At 44.9% G+C, this 18,667-nt stretch overlaps 1 protein-coding gene across 3 annotated transcripts in view; it reads left to right on the top strand.

The window, feature by feature from the left end:
* CPNE4 (copine 4) overlaps positions 1–18,667 on the top strand; it is a 262,001-nt gene that overhangs the window by 216,632 nt on the left and 26,702 nt on the right. For all 3 annotated transcript variants that reach the window (XM_078377351.1, XM_078377352.1, XM_020806875.3), the window contains one exon: positions 5,118–5,251. In XM_078377351.1, coding sequence (XP_078233477.1) covers positions 5,118–5,251 — 134 coding nt within the window. The remainder of the gene's footprint in view (positions 1–5,117; positions 5,252–18,667) is intronic.

Below are 18,667 nucleotides of genomic sequence, written 5' to 3'. Positions count from 1 at the left end.
TGTGAAACATCGCTCAACTGAAAGTAAAAAGCCACTGGAACGCATTAATCATGGTTTAATGCGTTCCAATTCAGCCGAATACTCACCGTTGTGCGATGTTCCGGGATGGCCGGCAGCCATTTTCGCACCCTCCCCTCGTTTTCGCTGCGCCCGGCCCTTTCGGCTGTTCCGGCGGCCATTTTGAAGCCGCGGAACAGCTGATCGGCGGGTCGCAAAGCGAAGGTCGGTAAGCGAACCGCTTACCGGCCTTCGCTCTGTGAATTTTCCCCTATCTAGGTGCCGTTTTGCGATCGCAAAAACGGCATCGTTGCACGGATTCGTCGCTCTACGGAGCGACCGTTGCGCGAGGCACCACTGTATTTATATTTAATTTATATACAACCCCATTGGTCCCAAGGCACTATTCTGTGCGGCCTACAGACAATTACAAACCAGGACAAACAGACTATGGATACTAAAATGTAACAGAAACAACAATGACAAATCAAAACCATAAAAAACAATGGCACCAACAAATTTTCACAATAAAGAGGACCGGACAGGAGGCACTCAGACAGGGTTGGATTGAAAAGAGTAGTGTTTTTTAAAGCTCAACCCCCATTTCTGTTGTATACTTTTCTTAGAAAAGCTACTTTTCTTTTCACTTCACTAGTTTGTTTTGCAGAGTATCCTGTAACTGGTCACATCTGTCATGGCAGCATTTCTCAATGTTCCCAGTTTCGGGACCCTGGGCATCAAAAACAGAGTCTGAGGACTTTGCTGAAGCCTCAGATGATTGGAATCTAACCAGTATCTTAACGAAGAGCACCTAAGGAACCTGATAAATGGCATAACTGAATTCAATTAAAGACAGGTGGAGGCATTCTGAATGTTATACAATGAATGGGTTAAGTACTCATACTGTTACTTCATCCTTTAAAAATCCAGAAAGATTAATGAATAATCATTTATCAAGTGTGTCTTCCTATAAACACCCTGGGAATAAGCACCATTGACTACAAGGGACTTATGCTTATATAAACACGGATAGCATTGCACTTTAGAAGTGTTGCATCACAGGATTGCAGAGCTCCATCCCATAACATATGGTGAAGCTCTAATGATATACTTCTGATATATTTCTATAGTACTATAATTTTTCAATCCTTGACCTATTGCTTCCAAGTTAAAACTTTTTCTTTCTTTCTTTCTTTCTTTCTTTCTTTCTTTCTTTCTTTCTTTCTTTCTTTCTTTCTTTCTTTCTTTCTTTCTTTCTTTCTTTCTTTCTTTCGTATGCTACGCATCTATCCAGGCTATTTTGGGTGGTTCACAACACAATCAAACAAAAAACATAATTGCAAATATAAAATAAATTCAACATATAAAACATAAAATGTAATGACAATTAAATAATCACATAATAAAATATTAGATATTTAAATATTTCAAATGGTGCAGAGGGCAGAAAAATCTTTTCATCAAAGGCTGTTTCAAGACAAACAAGTTTAGGCTTCTTTTGTTAATTTCCCTACTTACCAGAAAAAGACATTGCAAGGCCATATTTTGGATTAAAAACAGAACTATGTGGAAAATGCCTTAAAATTACTTCCACCTCCCACTCTGTCAAACAGAAAGCAATTTGTAAGGCTGGCCAGAAAAAAATCAAGTGTGTACCATAATACAATCTTACCGAAATCTTTTACTGGGTACTTTTGAATGCAATGCAATCCACCAATTGCGATTAGCTTTTGATGTTTTTTTTAATTCTGGTTTTATGAGTCAAGTCTCTCTGTCTCTGTCTCTCTCTCTCTCTCTCTCTCTCTCTCTCACACACACACACACACACACACACACACACACACACACACAAACATTTACGAAGGTTCCTTTTTTCATGGTTTTACAAAAGAGTCAGTTTCTCACACACATAACCTCCCTCCCTCCCTAAATTTTTAGCAATCATTTGTATCAGTTCAGTATGTACCTGTTTCCTCTCATTACATTTAAACAAACTGATGAATCCACCTGTCCCTCTCTCACACCTTTCTTCCTGCCTTAATTGGAGCCTTCCGTCCTGTTTGCATCAGTTCCTTTTTTCACAGTTTTGAGTCAGTCTCTCTCATACACACACATATACACACACCCTCCCTCCCTAAATTATCTACAATCTTACATTTAAACAAGCTTGATTAATCCACCCATCCCTCTCTCGCACCTTCTTTCCTGCCTTAATTGGAGCTTTCCCTCCTGCTTGCAGTCACCTCCGGTGGAAGCAGTAATTCACAAGGCGGATTGACTGCCCCGGGGCTGTTCTACAGCAGTAAACAATAAAGCAGCCTTATCTCTGATCTCTAAAAGAACTGATTTACAAGTGCCGCAACCAAGGAAGTTATCAGGGATAGGTGGCTTACAATCATGCAGTTTGAGGTTTGGCTGCGGATGTGTGTGGGGGAGGGGTAGCGCTCTGCTCATGTGCTCAGGGAGAGGTCTCCGCGTGCCAGCTATGGCACATGTGCCATAGGTTCTCCATCACTGATCTAGCCTCTCTAATCTCAACAGTTACACACTCGTCTAAAGAGGCAGTCTGATCTCTGTCTCTGCATTGCTTTTTAAAATCAAGCTTCATATCCAGCTCCACCCATGTCCAGTGTTTGGCCCCCTTATGTTTCAGTGGCCCACAAAAGGAGTGTGTAACACTGGGAAGAGCTTGTGGAATTTTTTTAAAGCAATAATTTCCCCCATAATTCAAGTACCAGATTTAGAAACATATGAATAAATCCAGTATAAGGACTTGTGTGACAATCAAAGAAATGATAAGTCTGCTACAGGCACTTTTCAGCTCATCACCCCTAAACAGGGATGTGACCAGAGGGGAGAGAGTGGGCAACCTAAAAGACTGGGGAATGACAGTTAAATTGCCAGGTAGAGCTCTGTTGTAAAAGGAAATAGATGGGATTAGGCAGGTAGGCCTGAGCTTGCCATTCCTCACGGCGAGGAAAAAACTAGTAAGTTCTAAGATGTTTGTGTTGTGAACTCAAAAACTATTTGCCCACTCTAGGAAAGATGAAGCTTTAGCATGTGGATACATACATCAGTAGAAGATCTTGGGTTGTTAATCCTGAAACCTTTGAAAGTTGTTTCTTTGAATTCTCACAACTTCTGTGCTTAAAGTTATGTGCCCTCAAATGGTCAAACAGCCAAGCTTTTAACCCTCTCTGAATGAATTTAAATAAAACAAGCCATTTGGGACATACACTATTCAGAGAATTGTAAGCTGTAAATGCTGTTGAAGACAGTATCATCAGAATGAACATCCTAATACATCCCTAATCTTGGTCTTATTGCCATACTCACCGTCCTCTCATTATATCCTCTCATTTTTGTAGTGTACTAAAAGCAGGACATATTGTCACTCTTAAAATCTGAGTATTCGGTGCAGCTGCACTGTCCTGGGATAGGACTCGAGACACTGAGTGGAAACAGAGAGGACATTTTGCTGCTTGCGAAGGAGGCAAAATGGCACCCTTTTCATTCCATATATACGAATTGGATGGATTGAAACACAGGAGGCTTAGCTCCAATTTGCTCCAGTGTGTGATTTGGGAGCAGAAGGGTACTCCCAAAATATTGGGAGGCCCCCATTTGGTCCATGAGCAATCTCTAAATTGGCAGTTGGCTCTTACTTGAACATCAACAATGAAGCAGCTACTTCTGCTATCACTGTGTGAGGGATAGCTTGGGATGATGTACAGCAGGGACTGTTCTGTCTCCTCTAACATCTTGCCACTGCCCCTCAGTGGCTGTTGTCTGAAGCAGCTGCCTCCTTTTGTCTCATGCAGTGGTTCACAACCTGGGCTCCCCAGATGTCCTTGGACTACATCTCTGACAAATCCTGGCCTGTGCAGCTAGTGGTGAAGGCTTTTGGGACTTTTAGTCCAAGAACATCTGGGGATCTGGTCTATTGGCACATTTTGCCAGTTACCACACTGTCAGCTTGTCCATGATGGTCTGCGATGAATGTTAGAAAAGGGGGGGAAAGGATCTTCTATCTAGTCATGCTTTATTCTTCCTTCTTTTTTCCTTGATTAGAGGGAATCCAGTGTATAACATTCAGGCGATGAGTCAAGCCATACACTTAATAACAAATGGAAATTGCTACCTTCTATTCCTGGTGTATTCAGATGAAATAATTCCACACCTCAGAAAACAGCAGTGAGGATGAATGGAACTGAATGCATACAGCATGATTCTTAAGTTCCTACTCATTCAATAGTCCTTTGACTTTAGGCCACTTGAGGATCTAAGTTATATTCTTGCCATTTACTGTGTATTTTGCTGTCACTGCTTTTCTTTCTTTTATTCTTTTATTGCTATTTTGCTGCTCTGTGTGGTTTTATATTGAATTGTATTATTTCTCACGACAATTACCTTACCTAGGCTGTTCTAGTAGAAAGGGAACGTGTATCAGTTTTTATTATATAAGTGGTTAAAATGTCATTTTTAAATATTACTATTTTTACATCATTTTAATTTGATTTTGTAGCTAAATTCAGTTTTACTTTTTTTAAAAATTATTTCATGAAGGCTGAAAGCTGCATTAAACATGGCTTTCTAATAAAGGAAGAGTTTAAATATAATATAAATGAATGAGTGAGTGAATGAATGAATGAATGATTTCTAATCTTTTCTGTATCAATAGTTTATATAAGCAGATAGGATGTATAGTAAGTATTAAAACGTGAACTGTAGCGAATGTTGCCCAGGTAGACTGATACGTAAGAACAGATAGTAACAACTTTGTGTGTATAACACATATTATGCATCCAATTATTTTGGTTCACATTCCCAATTTCTAAGGGAATTGTCAACATTCATGTGATGAAAGAAAATGGCAGCAGAAAAGAGGAGAAAAGTGGAAATGGAATTTTGGGATGATAATGTGAATAGAATGGATGTTAATATATTTTTGTGTCTCCTCTTCCTGATAACCCCAACCTTTCTTTCCTTCACCCTTTGTATCCCTTACCCTATCCCAAGTTATTAAAAATAACAATTACAAAATATTGTTTAAAAAGGAAGGAAAATGGAAGCATACAGCAGAGAACCTAACTGTTCTTCTTTCCCCTCCCCCCCTCCAGGTAGCTATAGATTTTACAGCTTCAAATGGTGACCCTCGGAACAGCTGTTCGCTCCACTACATCCATCCTTATCAGCCAAATGAATATCTAAAGGCATTGGTCGCTGTTGGGGAGATCTGTCAAGACTATGACAGGTAAAACATGACTGTATTTTATTTCAGAATAATTTGTTGATGATACTGAAGTAGTATGATAGGGGGCTAGATACTGATATCTATGGAACAGTAAGTACTGTGTCTGATATGCTTTTGCTAAGAGAGGGAGTGGTCCCTGCCCCGTTAAAGGAGGCAGTGATTCTCCCACTCCTAAAAAAGCCTAATCTGGACCCAGGTCTAGTGATCAACTATTGACCAGTGGCGAACCTCCCTTTTCTGGGCAAGGTGTTGGAATGTGTGGTGGCTAAGCAGCTCCAGGCTCTCCTGAATGAAACAGATTATCTTGATCCATTTCAATTGGATTTCAGCTGGGTTATGGGATAGAGACTGCCTTGGTCGCCCTGTTTGATGACCTTTGCCGGGAGAAAGACAGGGGGAATGCATCCCTGTTGATTCTCCTGGACCTCTCAGCACTTTTCAACACCATCGACTATGCTGTCCTTCTGGACAGACTGGCTGGGATGGGAATGGGAGGCATCATTTTACGATGGTTCCACTCCTACCTGGCTGATTGAGTCCAGAAGGTGGTACTGGGGGACAGTAGCTCTGATCCATGGTGGTTGTGTCATGGGGTTCCTCGGGGCTCTATACTGTCCCCCATACTATTCAATATGTACAGTGGTGCCTCGCATAGCGAGGTTAATTGGTTCCAAAAAAAACATCGCTATGGGAAAACATCGTTAAGTGAAACGTGTTTTCCCATAGAGATGCATTGAAAACCAGATAATCCGTTCCAATAGGAACGGATTATCCGGTTTTCTCCCCCACTATCGGGCGCAGCCCTTTGGGAGAAGCCTCGGGGGAGGGGGGGAAGACGGCATCGGCTCCTGCCTTCTCCCCCACCACCTGGCTTCTCCCAAAGGGCTGCCCTGACTGTGCTTGCAGCAGCGGAAGAGGTGCCCGGTGCTGCAAGCACAGTCGGACATGCCTCCCACCCTTCCCACCCTTCTCAAGCCGCAGGAGGTGGGTGGTGGGTGGGAGGCATAGCCGGACTCCTTGGCAGGCACCGCGGCTCAGATCGGATCGGAGCCGCGGTGCCTGGCGAGGAGTCCGGCCATGCCTCCCACCCTTCTCAAGCCGAAGGGGGTGGGGGTGGGGGTGGGAGGCATGGCCGGACTCCTTGGCAGGCACCGCGGCTCAGATCGGATCGGAGCCGCGGTGCCTGGCGAGGAGTCCGGCCATGCCTCCCACCCTTCTCAAGCCGAAGGGGGTGGGGGTGGGGGGCATAGCCGGACTCCTTGGCAGGCACCGCGGCTCAGATCGGATCGGAGCCGCGGTGCCTGGCGAGGAGTCCGGCCATGCCTCCCACCCTTCTCAAGCCGAAGGGGGTGGGGGTGGGGGTGGGAGGCATAGCCGGACTCCTTGGCAGGCACCGCGGCTCAGATCGGATCGGAGCCGCGGTGCCTGGCGAGGAGTCCGGCCATGCCTCCCACCCTTCTCAAGCCGAAGGGGGTGGGGGTGGGGGTGGGAGGCATAGCCGGACTCCTTGGCAGGCACCGCGGCTCAGATCGGATCGGAGCCGCGGTGCCTGGCGAGGAGTCCGGCCATGCCTCCCACCCTTCTCAAGCCGAAGGGGGTGGGGGTGGGAGGCATAGCCGGACTCCTTGGCAGGCACCGCGGCTCAGATCGGATCGGAGCCGCGGTGCCTGGCGAGGAGTCCGGCCATGCCTCCCACCCTTCTCAAGCCGAAGGGGGTGGGGGTGGGAGGCATAGCCGGACTCCTTGGCAGGCACCGCGGCTCAGATCGGATCGGAGCCGCGGTGCCTGGCAAGGAGTCCGGCCATGCCTCCCACCCTCCTCAGGCCGCGGGGGGAGGGTGGTGGGATCCATCCGGATCCCCCCACCCTCTCCCCGCGGCTTTGATCCGGCCCCCGGCCGGTTCCCCTTGCTTGGTCTGATCTGACCATGCAAGGGGAACCGGCGGGGGGCCGGATCCATGCTCCTACCGCCGCCGCCGCTGCTTGGATTCTCCCCCCGGCCGGCTTTCCCTTCCATGGTCGGACTCTCTGGAGTCCAGCCATGGATGGGGTAACCGGCCGGGGGGAGAATCCAAGCTCCTACCGCCGCCGCCGCTGCTTGGATCCGGCCCCCGGCCGGTTTCCCTTGCACGGTCGGATCAGACCATGCAAGGTGAACCGGCCAGGGGCCATATCCAAGCAGTGGCGGCGGCGGTAGGAGCTTAGATCCGGCCCCCAGCCGGATCCAAGCTCCTACCGCCGCCGCTGCTTGGATTCTCCCCCCGGCCGGCTTTCCCCTCCATGGTCGGACTCTCTGGAGTCCAGCCATGGATGGGGTAACCGGCCGGGGGGAGAATCCAAGCTCCTACCGCCGCCGCCGCCGCTTGGATCCGCCCCCCCGGCCGGTTCCCCTTGCTTGGTCTCATCTGACCATGCAAGGGGAACTGGCCGGGGGGCGAATCCAAGCGGCGGCGGCGGTAGGGGCTTTGATCCGGCCCCCGGCCGGTTCCCCTTGCTTGGTCTGATCTGACCATGCAAGGGAAACCGGCGGGGGGCCGGATCCATGCCCCTACCGCCGCCGCCGCTGCTTGGATTCTCCCCCCGGCCGGCTTTCCCTTCCATGGTCGGACTCTCTGGAGTCCAGCCATGGATGGGGTAACCGGCCGGGGGGAGAATCCAAGCTCCTACCGCTGCCGCCGCCGCTTGGATCCGGCCCCCGGCCGGTTCCCCTTGCACAGTCGGATCCGACCATGCAAGGGGAACCGGCCGGGGGGCGGTTCCAAGCGGCGGCGGTGGCGGTGGAGCTTGGATCCGCCTCCCGGCCGGTTACCCCATTCATGGCCGGACTCCTGAGAGTCCGACCATGGAAGGGGAACCGGCCGGGGGGCAGATCCTAGCCCCGGATGCCTGATAGGCATCCGGACCCCTGCCGCCGCGGCTTGGATCCGCGTTGCGGCCGGCTACCCCATCCATGGTCGGACTCCTGAGAGTCCGACCATGGCGGGGGTAGCCGGCCGTGGGGCGGATACAAGCGGCGGCGGCGGGGGTCCGGATGCCTTTTAGGCATCCGAAGGGGAATCCCGGCGGTGGCCTTGGAACGACCCTTCGGAAGGGTCCTTCCGAGGCTACCGCCGGCATTTTCCCCCAGCTGAGCAGCGGGAGCGGTCCTTTGGAGGCTCCCGCCACTCAGCTGGGGGAAAATAGGGCCCATGGGGAAAACATCGCAAAGCGATTTTTCCCCATAGGCAACATCGCAAAGCGATGGCAAAAGAGATTGCTTTTTTGCCATCGCTATGCGAATTCATCATTAACCGGGGCACTCGTTAAACGAGGCACCACTGTACATGAAACTGCTGGGGGAGGCCGTTAGGAGGTTTGGGCTGAGGAGTCATCAGTATGCTGACGACACCCAGCTCTACCTCTCATTCTCTACTAATCCAGGTGTGACAGCTGCCATTTTGAACTCATGCCTGGACTTGATAACGGACTGGATGATGGTCAATAAACTGAGGCTCAATCCAAACAAGACCGAGGTGCTGTTGGTAGCTACTCCGCCAGATAGGTTAAAGGGCCATTTCTCTGCCTTAGATGGGGTTACACTACCCTAAAGGACAGGGTCCACAGCTTGGGGGTTCTTCTTGACCCGGGTCTGACCTTGGAAGCCCAGGTGGACTCAGTATCCAGGGGTGCCTTCTTACAGCTGTGGAGAATATATCAACTTCACCCTTACCTTGATTAGCGGAGCCTGGCAACAGTCACACATGTACTGGTATCAACCAGACTGGACTACTGCAACTGGCACAGAACTGGGCTGCACGGCCGGTAAGTGGTGCATCCACATGGGCTCATATCACGCTGGTTCTGAAAAATTTACACTGGCTGCTAGTTGCTGCTCGGGCCCATTTCAAAGTGATTACTTTGACATATAAAGCCCTAAACGGCTTAGGACCTGGTTACCTAAAGGACTGCCTTCTTCCACACGAGCCTACCCGTCCTCTAAGATCAGGCCAGGAGGCCCTTCTGAAGGTGCCATCCCTGAAAGAGGTGAGGGGATGGCATGCCGAAATAGGGCCTTCTCAGCTATTGCCCCCCAACTTTGGAATGCCCTCCCTATAGAGATCCACCTGGCTCCAACACTTTTGGCTTTTTGGCGCCAGGCAAAGACTTTTCTAGCCAGCATTTTAATTAAATAGTATTCTTTAGCTGGCATATGAGCAGCAGTATTTATTAATATTAATGTTTTATTGACTGTTTTTAATATAGGGTATTATTATAATATTGCCTATTTTTAATGGTTTTAATGTTTTTAAAGTTTTAATATTGTTGTATGCCACTCAGAGACCATTGGTAATGGTGTGGCTAAAAAATATATATTGTAAATAAATAAATAAATAAAAGCTCAATGAATTCTAACATAAACAGGTTGTATACAGGACTTACAATAACATTGAAATAAGACACTACGGGGGCTCTTGAGACTTTGGTTGCAAATTTCCAGATTTGCTCAACAGAGTTCAGAAATTCAGATTTGAATCCACTCAGCTATTTACCATTTCCTTGAAATCTCTGGTCCTTTCGCACCTCTGACTAGCCGCTCTTCCTTTCCTTGACACATAAATCTTTTAAGCATAAAGTATACAAATCTCTCTCTCTCTCTCTCTCTGGCTGTCATAAATAGCAGGTGCATGTACACATTATTCAGGATTTCTGGGCAAAAACTAGGAATAAATGAAACAGTGTGTGTCCAGAGTTGTTCACTCAGCCCTGACCCAAATCTTCTTTGCTGGAATTCAAATCTCGTTCACATGATATAGACAATTTTTGACATATGGTCAGGGGGACTATTTAACAAAGCTCCATGTAACCTGCTTTGGCTGTAGTGATGATTTCCCTCAATGCACTTCTCCTCTCCCTTCAAAATTGCTGGGGTGGGTGGAGTGGTACCCCTGTGTAGTTCAAACTCCATGTACAACTCTTGAGCCTCCAAAAACATGACTACAAATCATCTCTCTCTCTCTCTCTCTCTCTCACACACACACACACACACACACACACACACACACACACACACACACACACACACACACAGAGAGAGAGAGAGAGAGAGAGAGAGAGAGAGAACAGTCTTGTCTATCAGAGTTCTCTCCCATAGCACTGACAGTCCTTTCTATACAGTACTGTGTGTGATGAGTCTTAAAGATCCTTATGACCCTCTGATTTAGAAGCTGAATTAGAGAGGTTGTGTTTGGGAGCTAGTAGACCACTTTGATGCCTTCAGTGTTGAATGCATAGGGTTGAATGCATGCCAAGGACACTGTGTGTACGTATGTACGTACGTACGTACAGTGGTGCCCCACTTGACAACGATAATGCATTCCAGCAAAATTGCTGTACAGCGAAATCGTTGTCAAGTGAAAAAAACCCATTGAAATGCATTGAAAACCAGTCAGTGCGTTCCAATGGGGGAAATACCTGATCGTGCAGCGAAGATCCTCCATAGGGCGGCCATTTTCCGCTCCCTGTCCTGTGAAATGAGGTCAGCAAAACAGTGGGGAGCAATTTTGAGAGCCGCCAATCAGCTGTTTTTAAATCGTCGTTAAGCGAAAAATTAGTTCCCGAAGTAGGGAACTGATCCTCATCAAGCGAAAAAAACCCATACAAATATCGTTTTGCGATCGCTATAGCAATTGCAAAAAAGTCATCATAAAGTGATTTCGTCGTCTAACGGGGTAATCGTCAAGTGGGGCACCACTGTATGTGTGTGTGTGTGTGTGTGTGTGTGTGTGTGTTTGTTTAAAAGAAAACTGTGTATAACCAAAACCATGCTGTTTAGACCTGTGCAATTCAGGGGATAAGTGTACAGTGGTGCCTCACACAACGATGTTAATTGGTTCCAAAAAAATCAAAGTTGTGTGAAACATCGTTCTGTGAAACACCATTTCACATAGGAATGCATTGAAAACCAGTTAATCCGTTCCAATTGGAACAGATTGCCATCGTTCAGTGAAAATCCCCATAGGAAACATCGTTGAGTGAAACAATGTTTCCTATATTGGAATGTATTGAAGCCGACTCAATACATTTCAATGCCTTTGCGAAGTCCTTTTTCGCTCCTGTAAAAGTGTCAGACCATCCAATGGTTTCCTATGGAGAAAAAACAAAAAATCATCATAAATTAACGAAGTGTCAGAACAACACCAAAATCAGTTTGCATAGGTTTCAGGAGGTGGACTAACCATTGCAATCATTTAAAACAGTGTCCAAACATTGTAAGACACTTTTACAGGAGCAAAAAGGAAGATCGTTGTGTGAAAATCCCCCATAGGAAACATCGCTGTGTGAGGCAGCAAATTTAACAGAAAAAGGCATTGTTGTGTGAATTCATCGTTGTGTGAGGCACTCGTTGTGCGAGGCACCACTGTATATTCTTTCTGCACACTGACTTCAGAAGACAAAAGTAACCCTAATTCCTTTGACCTATCAGTTTGGTCTTTTGAAATGCAAGTATCACAGCCTGTATATGGGTACCTCTTGATTGTGGTGATTTCCCATGTGCTGCTGGAACATGTGGAAAGTTCCATCATATGAGGTGCCATGAGCATACTTAACAAAGACAAGTATCTTTATCGAATTGAATGTCACTGCCTTGTTAGCCTCGTGCTGATTATGCTCCTGGATCATTTTTGAGGAGTCTGCTGTTGTCTTAAATGTATTACACTATGGGGTGCAGTAATTAGCATGCTTCAAAGGATTGCTATTTGCATAGCAATGGAACCTGCTTTGAAAGGCAAGTGAAGGAGCTGAGTGGAACACTGCTAGCATGGCATAAATGGAACTTCAGCAAATTGGAATGAAATCCCCAAGAAACGGCAGTAATGTGTGGGCCAGCAAAGGGCCTGGATAAGAACTGATTGCTGTTGAGTACTTTCGTTCATCCTTTGTCCACAAAATCACATGGCACTATTTCTCATTATAGCTGTAGGAATTACATTTTCAGTCAATAGGATATTTTGCCAGTTCAGTGCTCAAGAAACAAAGCAAAGCAACAAAAATATGCTTCCAAGCAGAGAAAGAGCACAGTGTATCCCAGATCCCTCCATAATAATGAAGTTTCTTGTAATCTCAAGACTGCATTTTCTAAAGAACCACTCCTCTTTCTTTGCAACTTTCTCATATAGTCTTATATTTTAGTTGCTTCCAAGCCCCCACCCTACCTACCCCTTTTCCCAAATGATGCAAGTGTTTCTAAATAGGGAAAATAACTGTCACTGTCACTGTTGTTAATAATGTTCGCAGTAACATCAGTTGGTTTGGGAATATAAAATGGGCAAGTTAAAAGAATTGCTGAGTGGTACTATGAAGGTAATAAGTTTTCCTACTGAGTTCAGTGGAACTTATGCCCAAATATACGTGCTTAGGTTTGCAGCCTTAATCAATCTTTGTGGTTTTTGCACAAGAATACTGTTTCCCCGAAAATAAGACCTAGCCTGAAAATAAGCCCTAGTAGGATTTTTCAGGATGATAATATAAGCCCTACCCCAAAAATAAGCCCTAGTTAAGTGAAACCCCGCCCTCCACCATTGTGCAGCAACCAGAAGATGACATGACTATCTTTGAATAAATGTAGATTGTTGTACATGAAAAAATAAAACATCCCCTGAAAATAAGCCCTAATGCGTTTTTTGGACCAAAAATTAATATAAGACCCTGTCTTATTTTCAGGGAAACACGGTACAGTATGTACACTAAAAGAAAATATCAGTAATAATTATATGTTAACATGTTACTCTAAATATAATAATTTACCAATTTATAATTTGCTAATGCTATCATTTGGTATGTTCTCCCCAATCTCATGTTGCATCCTATACGGTTACATGTGTTTTTAACTTGTTTTAGAAAGTGGTTGGTTTGCTTGCTTGCTTGCTTGCTTGCCTGCTTATTTGTTTGTTTGTTTAGTTAGTTAATGAGCTAACTAGTTAGCTTGCTGGCTTGGTCACGTCTTTCCTTAGAATCATGCTAAATATGTAAAAATCAATGGCTGTAATGCTGCACATATCTACTTGGGAATAAATTGCTTTTGAAATCAGTGGGTGTCCTTTGAATAGACACACACATAGGATTTACACTGCATATTATAAGGGAGACAATATTCTGTTCTAATTCAAGACTTCCTGTATCTCCAGCATTTGCACACAGTTTTTCAGGGCTAACAGTCCCAAGGTAGCTCACAAAATATTGAAAAAAAATATATTATTACATACTTGCAAAACCACAATCTAAAACAGTGGTCGTGAACCTGTGGCCCTCCACATGAGACTGATCTACAATGTCTACCTATGCTAACATTTAACCATGTTAGCTCAGTCTGATGGAAGCATTATGCCAGGAGCAAATCCATCATCTTCATGATGATGTATATACACAAAAGCAATAGTAAGAAGAATAGTAGTTGTGGCAAAGTTGTTGGCAGTGGTGGTGGTGATCTAATCCAGTTTTAATCCCAACGAGAGTATTTCCACTGAAGTGACTAAGACTAATATAAGACTCCTGGGACAAAATCCGATTCCACAGGTAAACAACAGATATCATTTTTGGAAGCAAACTACTAAAACTTAAGAATTTCTGTAAGCATCCGTTATATGCCAGGTCACATGACTCCATGCATAATGGGCAACACTTACAGAAACTTTTTAATTTAAGGCAATTTACTTCCAAAAGTTAAATCTTTTGCATGATATCACAAATCCACATTTTGGAATGGTGCTTTTAAGAAACAGTTGCAGCACTAAGGCCCCCAATATAGTTACTTACCATTATGGTTACAAATATTAAAGTAACACTTTGCTTTCTCATTATTGAGAAGTAACTGAAATGTTCCCTATTCAGAGGGGGACAAGTTATTAACTTCTGGTAGAAAACAAGCATAAGCAGTGGTTATAACAGGAACTATCATGACCTGTTACTACTAGAGTACAGTAGTTACAACAAAAACTAACAAAACCTGTTAACTACTAAACAGAAGCAGATAACAATTTCACCATGAAAGGAATGGTGTACTACAGTTGTACAGTATGTAATGTATTTCGCAAAAGGGAATTAATTACACATATTGCAACAACTTTTCTTCGTTCTCATTGGGTTCATTTAATGCATGAATATGTCTTGTGCTGGAGCTAGCTTGGGGTTAAAAACTGCTCCTGCATCCCCTCTATGCATTTATACATGATTTCACACAACTGTTTATTGCCCCACAAAATGATCAGGTATTGAATATTAATATTCTCGTGGGTCCCAATTTCTTCAAAATGCATAAAGCTAGTCCAAAATCTTATTACTCCCTAGAGGAGGAAGAAAATAAGCGTTCTTAACATATATGAAGCTTGAATAAGAATGAGATAACCCTGTTTTACTCCTTTGGATATTTATTTTATTTATTATTTATTTATTTATTTTAGTTTTATACCGTCCATCTGGCTGCCGAGGCCACTCTGGACAGTTTACAAAATACAGTATTAAAACAATAACATAAAAAACAAAAATAATCAGTAATGACCAAACAAAATATAAGAACTACTAAGACAAATTACATTAAGAAATAATATACAGTGGTGCCTCGCATAACATTTTTAATTGGTTCCAAAAAAAAAAAGCCTTATGCGAAAAAAACTTTATGCGAAACACCATTTCCCATAGGAATGCATTGGAAACCGGTTAATCCGTTCCAATAGGCACGGATTGGCGTCCTTAAGCGAAAAAACCCATAGGAAACATTGTTAAACGATACAATGTTTCCTCCATTGGAATGTATTGAAGCCGACTCAATACATTTCAATGGCTTTGCGAAGTCAATTTTTGCAAATTTAAGTGTGTCATAAAAGGGTCAAAAATGGTTTTAAATGCTTGGATTAGCTTCTGCACCCTCTAAAACGGATGCAAAAGTTAATTTGGCTTTGATCTGACTTTTCGTTAATTTATGGTGAATTTTTTCCCCCCAACTTTTGACAGCTGTCAAAATCTGACAGCTCCATTGTTTCCTATGGGGGAGAAAAAAATTCACAAAAAATTAACAAAAAGTCAGATCAATGCCAAATTAAGTATGCACACATTTTAGAAGGTGCACTAACGATTCCAAGCATTTAAAACCATTTTTCAACATGTTAAGACACTTTTGTAATTGAAAAAATGAACATCGTTAAGTGAAGCAGGGGACCTAAAACAAAAAACGTTAAGCGAAGCATGGTCCCAAAATCGCTATGTGAAAATCGCCCATAGGGAAAAACGTTATATGAAGCACAATCTGACTCTGAAAAAATAAACGTTAAGCGAAAAAAACGTTAAACGAAGCAAACGTTATGCGAGGCACCACTGTAATAAAAGCATAATAAAGCATAATAAAAGCATGGCGGAGGGTTGAGTATTAGTTATTGAAAGCACTACAGTATTGTATCAGGATATTTTAAAATCTGGGAAGGCCTGTCTAAATAACCATATTTTTAATGTATTTGTGAAGGCTTTCACAGCCGGGATCTAATGGTTGTTGTGGGTTTTTCGGGCTCTTTGGATGTGTTCTGGAAGTTGTTCTTCCTAACGTTTCGCCAGTCTCTGTGGCCGGCATCTTCAGAGGACAGCATTCTGTGCTCTCACACAGAGTGCTGTCCTCTGACAGCTGTGCTGTCCTCTGAAGATGCCGGCCACAGAGACTGGCGAAACGTTACGAAGAACAACCTCCAGAACACGGCCAAAGAGCCCGAAAAATCCACAACAACCATATTTTTAATGATTTTTTAAAAAGGTTCCCATTGAAGGGGCCAGGCGGGATTCTGTTCCATAGTTGTGGGGTGACTTCCAAGAAGGCCTGATTTCTGGTTGTCATTTCCCAGGCCTCTCTTGGGGTCAGAACTCTCAATTGCCCAGCCTGGGAAGATCTTACAGAATGGGCAGATCTAATTGGAAGGAGGCATTCTGGCAGATTTTGAGGTCCTAAACTGTTTAGGGCCTTATAGGTTAACACCATCACCTTGAAGCTGGCACAGATGCAAACAGGTAACCAGTGCAGAGCAGCCAAGGTGGGGAAAATATGTTGATGGCTCTTTACCCCACTCAACAATCTGGCCGTCGAGTTCTGGACCCATTGAATTCTCCATAGAGAGCATTGCAATAGTCTAATCTTGAGACTACCAGTGCATGAACCAGCATGGTAAGGGACCCTGTGTCAAGACAGGGACGTAACTGGGCAATCTGCCTTAGATGGAACTAGGCGGAACAGACCACAGATGCTGTCTGGGATTCCATGGACAGCGCCAGGTCCAGGAGTATATGCGCAAGCTGTGCACTTCCTCCTTCAGGAAAAGAGTAGCACTACTAAAGGAGAGGGAAGCACCCAGACTGAAAATACTAGGGCAGCTACCCTCAGGGTTTCCATCTTGCCCGGGTTTAGCCTCAGTCTATTATCCCTCATCCACCCCAGCACATCGTCCAGGCAGAACTCAAGGATGGGACAGCATCTTCTGCAGATGGGTGGAAGGAGAGATAGAGCTGGTTGTCATCTGCATATTTGTGACACAAAGCTCCAAAACCCTTGATGACCTCCCTCAGTGGCCCCATATAAATATTAAATAGCATTGGGGAGATGCTTGACCCCTGGGGGAGTCCATGGAGTGGACAGCATCTCCCCAAGCTGTACTCTCTGAGGACAGTCCTCCAGGAAGGACCTGAGCCAGGCCAAGGCCTGACCTCTGATCTCCAACCCAGAGAACCTCCCCAGGAGGATAAAGTGGTCAACGGTATCAAAGGCTGCTGACAGGTAAAGGAGGACCAAGAAGGATGTTTCACCCTTATCAGCCTCCCTCAGAACATCATCTTGCAGGGCAACCAATGCTGATTTTGCCATGACGCAGACTGAACCCGGACTGGAATGGATCAAGGGCATTGGTTTCCTCCAGAAATGCCTGAAGTTGGTTGGCCACCACTCTCTCCACTAACATGCTAATAAAAGGGACATTGGCGACGGGCCAATGGTTGTTAATATCATCTACCACCAAATTGGGCTTTTTATGGGTGGGTTTAAAGAGAGTATACTTGAGGGAAGTGGGATATGGCAGTGGTTCCCAAACTTTTTTAGCTTGTGGCTCCATTTACTTACTGGCTACTGGCCACAACTCCCCATTACAGTAGGACTGGTATATCCAATATCCACAGGATCAGTACCCGTGGTTTCACTTATCCACTGCCTGAAAAATTTAAAAAAAAAACACATGAGTAAACCTTCCCAAGGTGTATTACCAGGATTGGCCATTGTTGTTGTTGTTTAGTCGTTAAGTCATGTTTGACTCTTCATGACCCCATGAACCAGTGGAAGGCCCTCCTGTCTTCCACTGCCTCCTGGAGTTTGGTCAAATTCATGTTGGTAGCTTCAATGATGCTGTCCAACCATCTTGTCCTCTGTCATCCCCTTCTCCTCTTGCCTTCACTCTTTCCTAACATCAGGGTCTTTTCCAGGGAGATTTCTCATGAGATGGCCAAAGTATTGGAGTCTCAGCTTTGGGATCTGTCCTTCCAGTGAGCACTCAGGGTTGATTTCCTTCAGAATGGATAAGTTTGATCTCCTTGCAGTCCAGGGGACTCTCAAGAGGCTCCTCCAGCACCACAATTCAAAGGCATCAATTATTTGGCAGTCAGCCTTCTTTATGGTCCAGTTCTCACTTCCATACATTACTAGGACTGGCCATTAAATGGAACCAAAGACTATGCTATATACAGATGGTTTCATGGAAACTCACTGGTGGCCTGATTTCTCCAAAGGAAGCAGCTTCTGGGTAAAATGGAGACGCTGCAGTTTTGCAATGGGGTCAGGGAAGGCTGTCTTGTGAAAATGAGGGCAGGAAACCCAGTCCTTTGGCAATACTGGGCCAGGGTTCCCTCTCTCCACTATGCAGGGACACTAGACAAACTGCAAGTAAGTGCTGTAGGATACTTTGGGTGGGGGGAAGGGAGGGGGAAGGATAAGAAGACTCCATGGTGGAATTTACTGGGTGGGTTTACTGGACAACCTGGAGCCCAATTTGGGAAACACTGATCAATGGGAATTGGTTTCAGTAAGGCATTATTCAGACTGCTTTTTATTTCCATGTGTTATAACAAAATGACTAGGTCAATCATGTTGTCCAAACTGAGGCTTCTGACTTAAGTCTCTTACATAAGCCAGGGATCATAAAGTAAGAGGAAACCCTAGATTGCAATTTTAGCTTTTAAGACAAACCAGGGCTGGTGATTTAGAAACATGCTACACTTCCAGTTCTTGGCGTGCTCTCATTCCTTCTGCTTACAGCATCTTTTTGAGCATTCTACAGAGTTGAGAATTCATGTAATGAAATTGGGCAGGGAGGTTGGTTTCTTTGAGTGTAAGGTTTGTTGCTGTTTTTGCCAGAGCAGCTTA

The sequence above is a fragment of the Pogona vitticeps genome, chromosome 6, assembly GCF_051106095.1.
Source record: "Pogona vitticeps strain Pit_001003342236 chromosome 6, PviZW2.1, whole genome shotgun sequence".
Taxonomy (NCBI): domain Eukaryota; kingdom Metazoa; phylum Chordata; class Lepidosauria; order Squamata; family Agamidae; genus Pogona; species Pogona vitticeps.
This window is presented reverse-complemented; position numbering and strand designations above follow the sequence as displayed.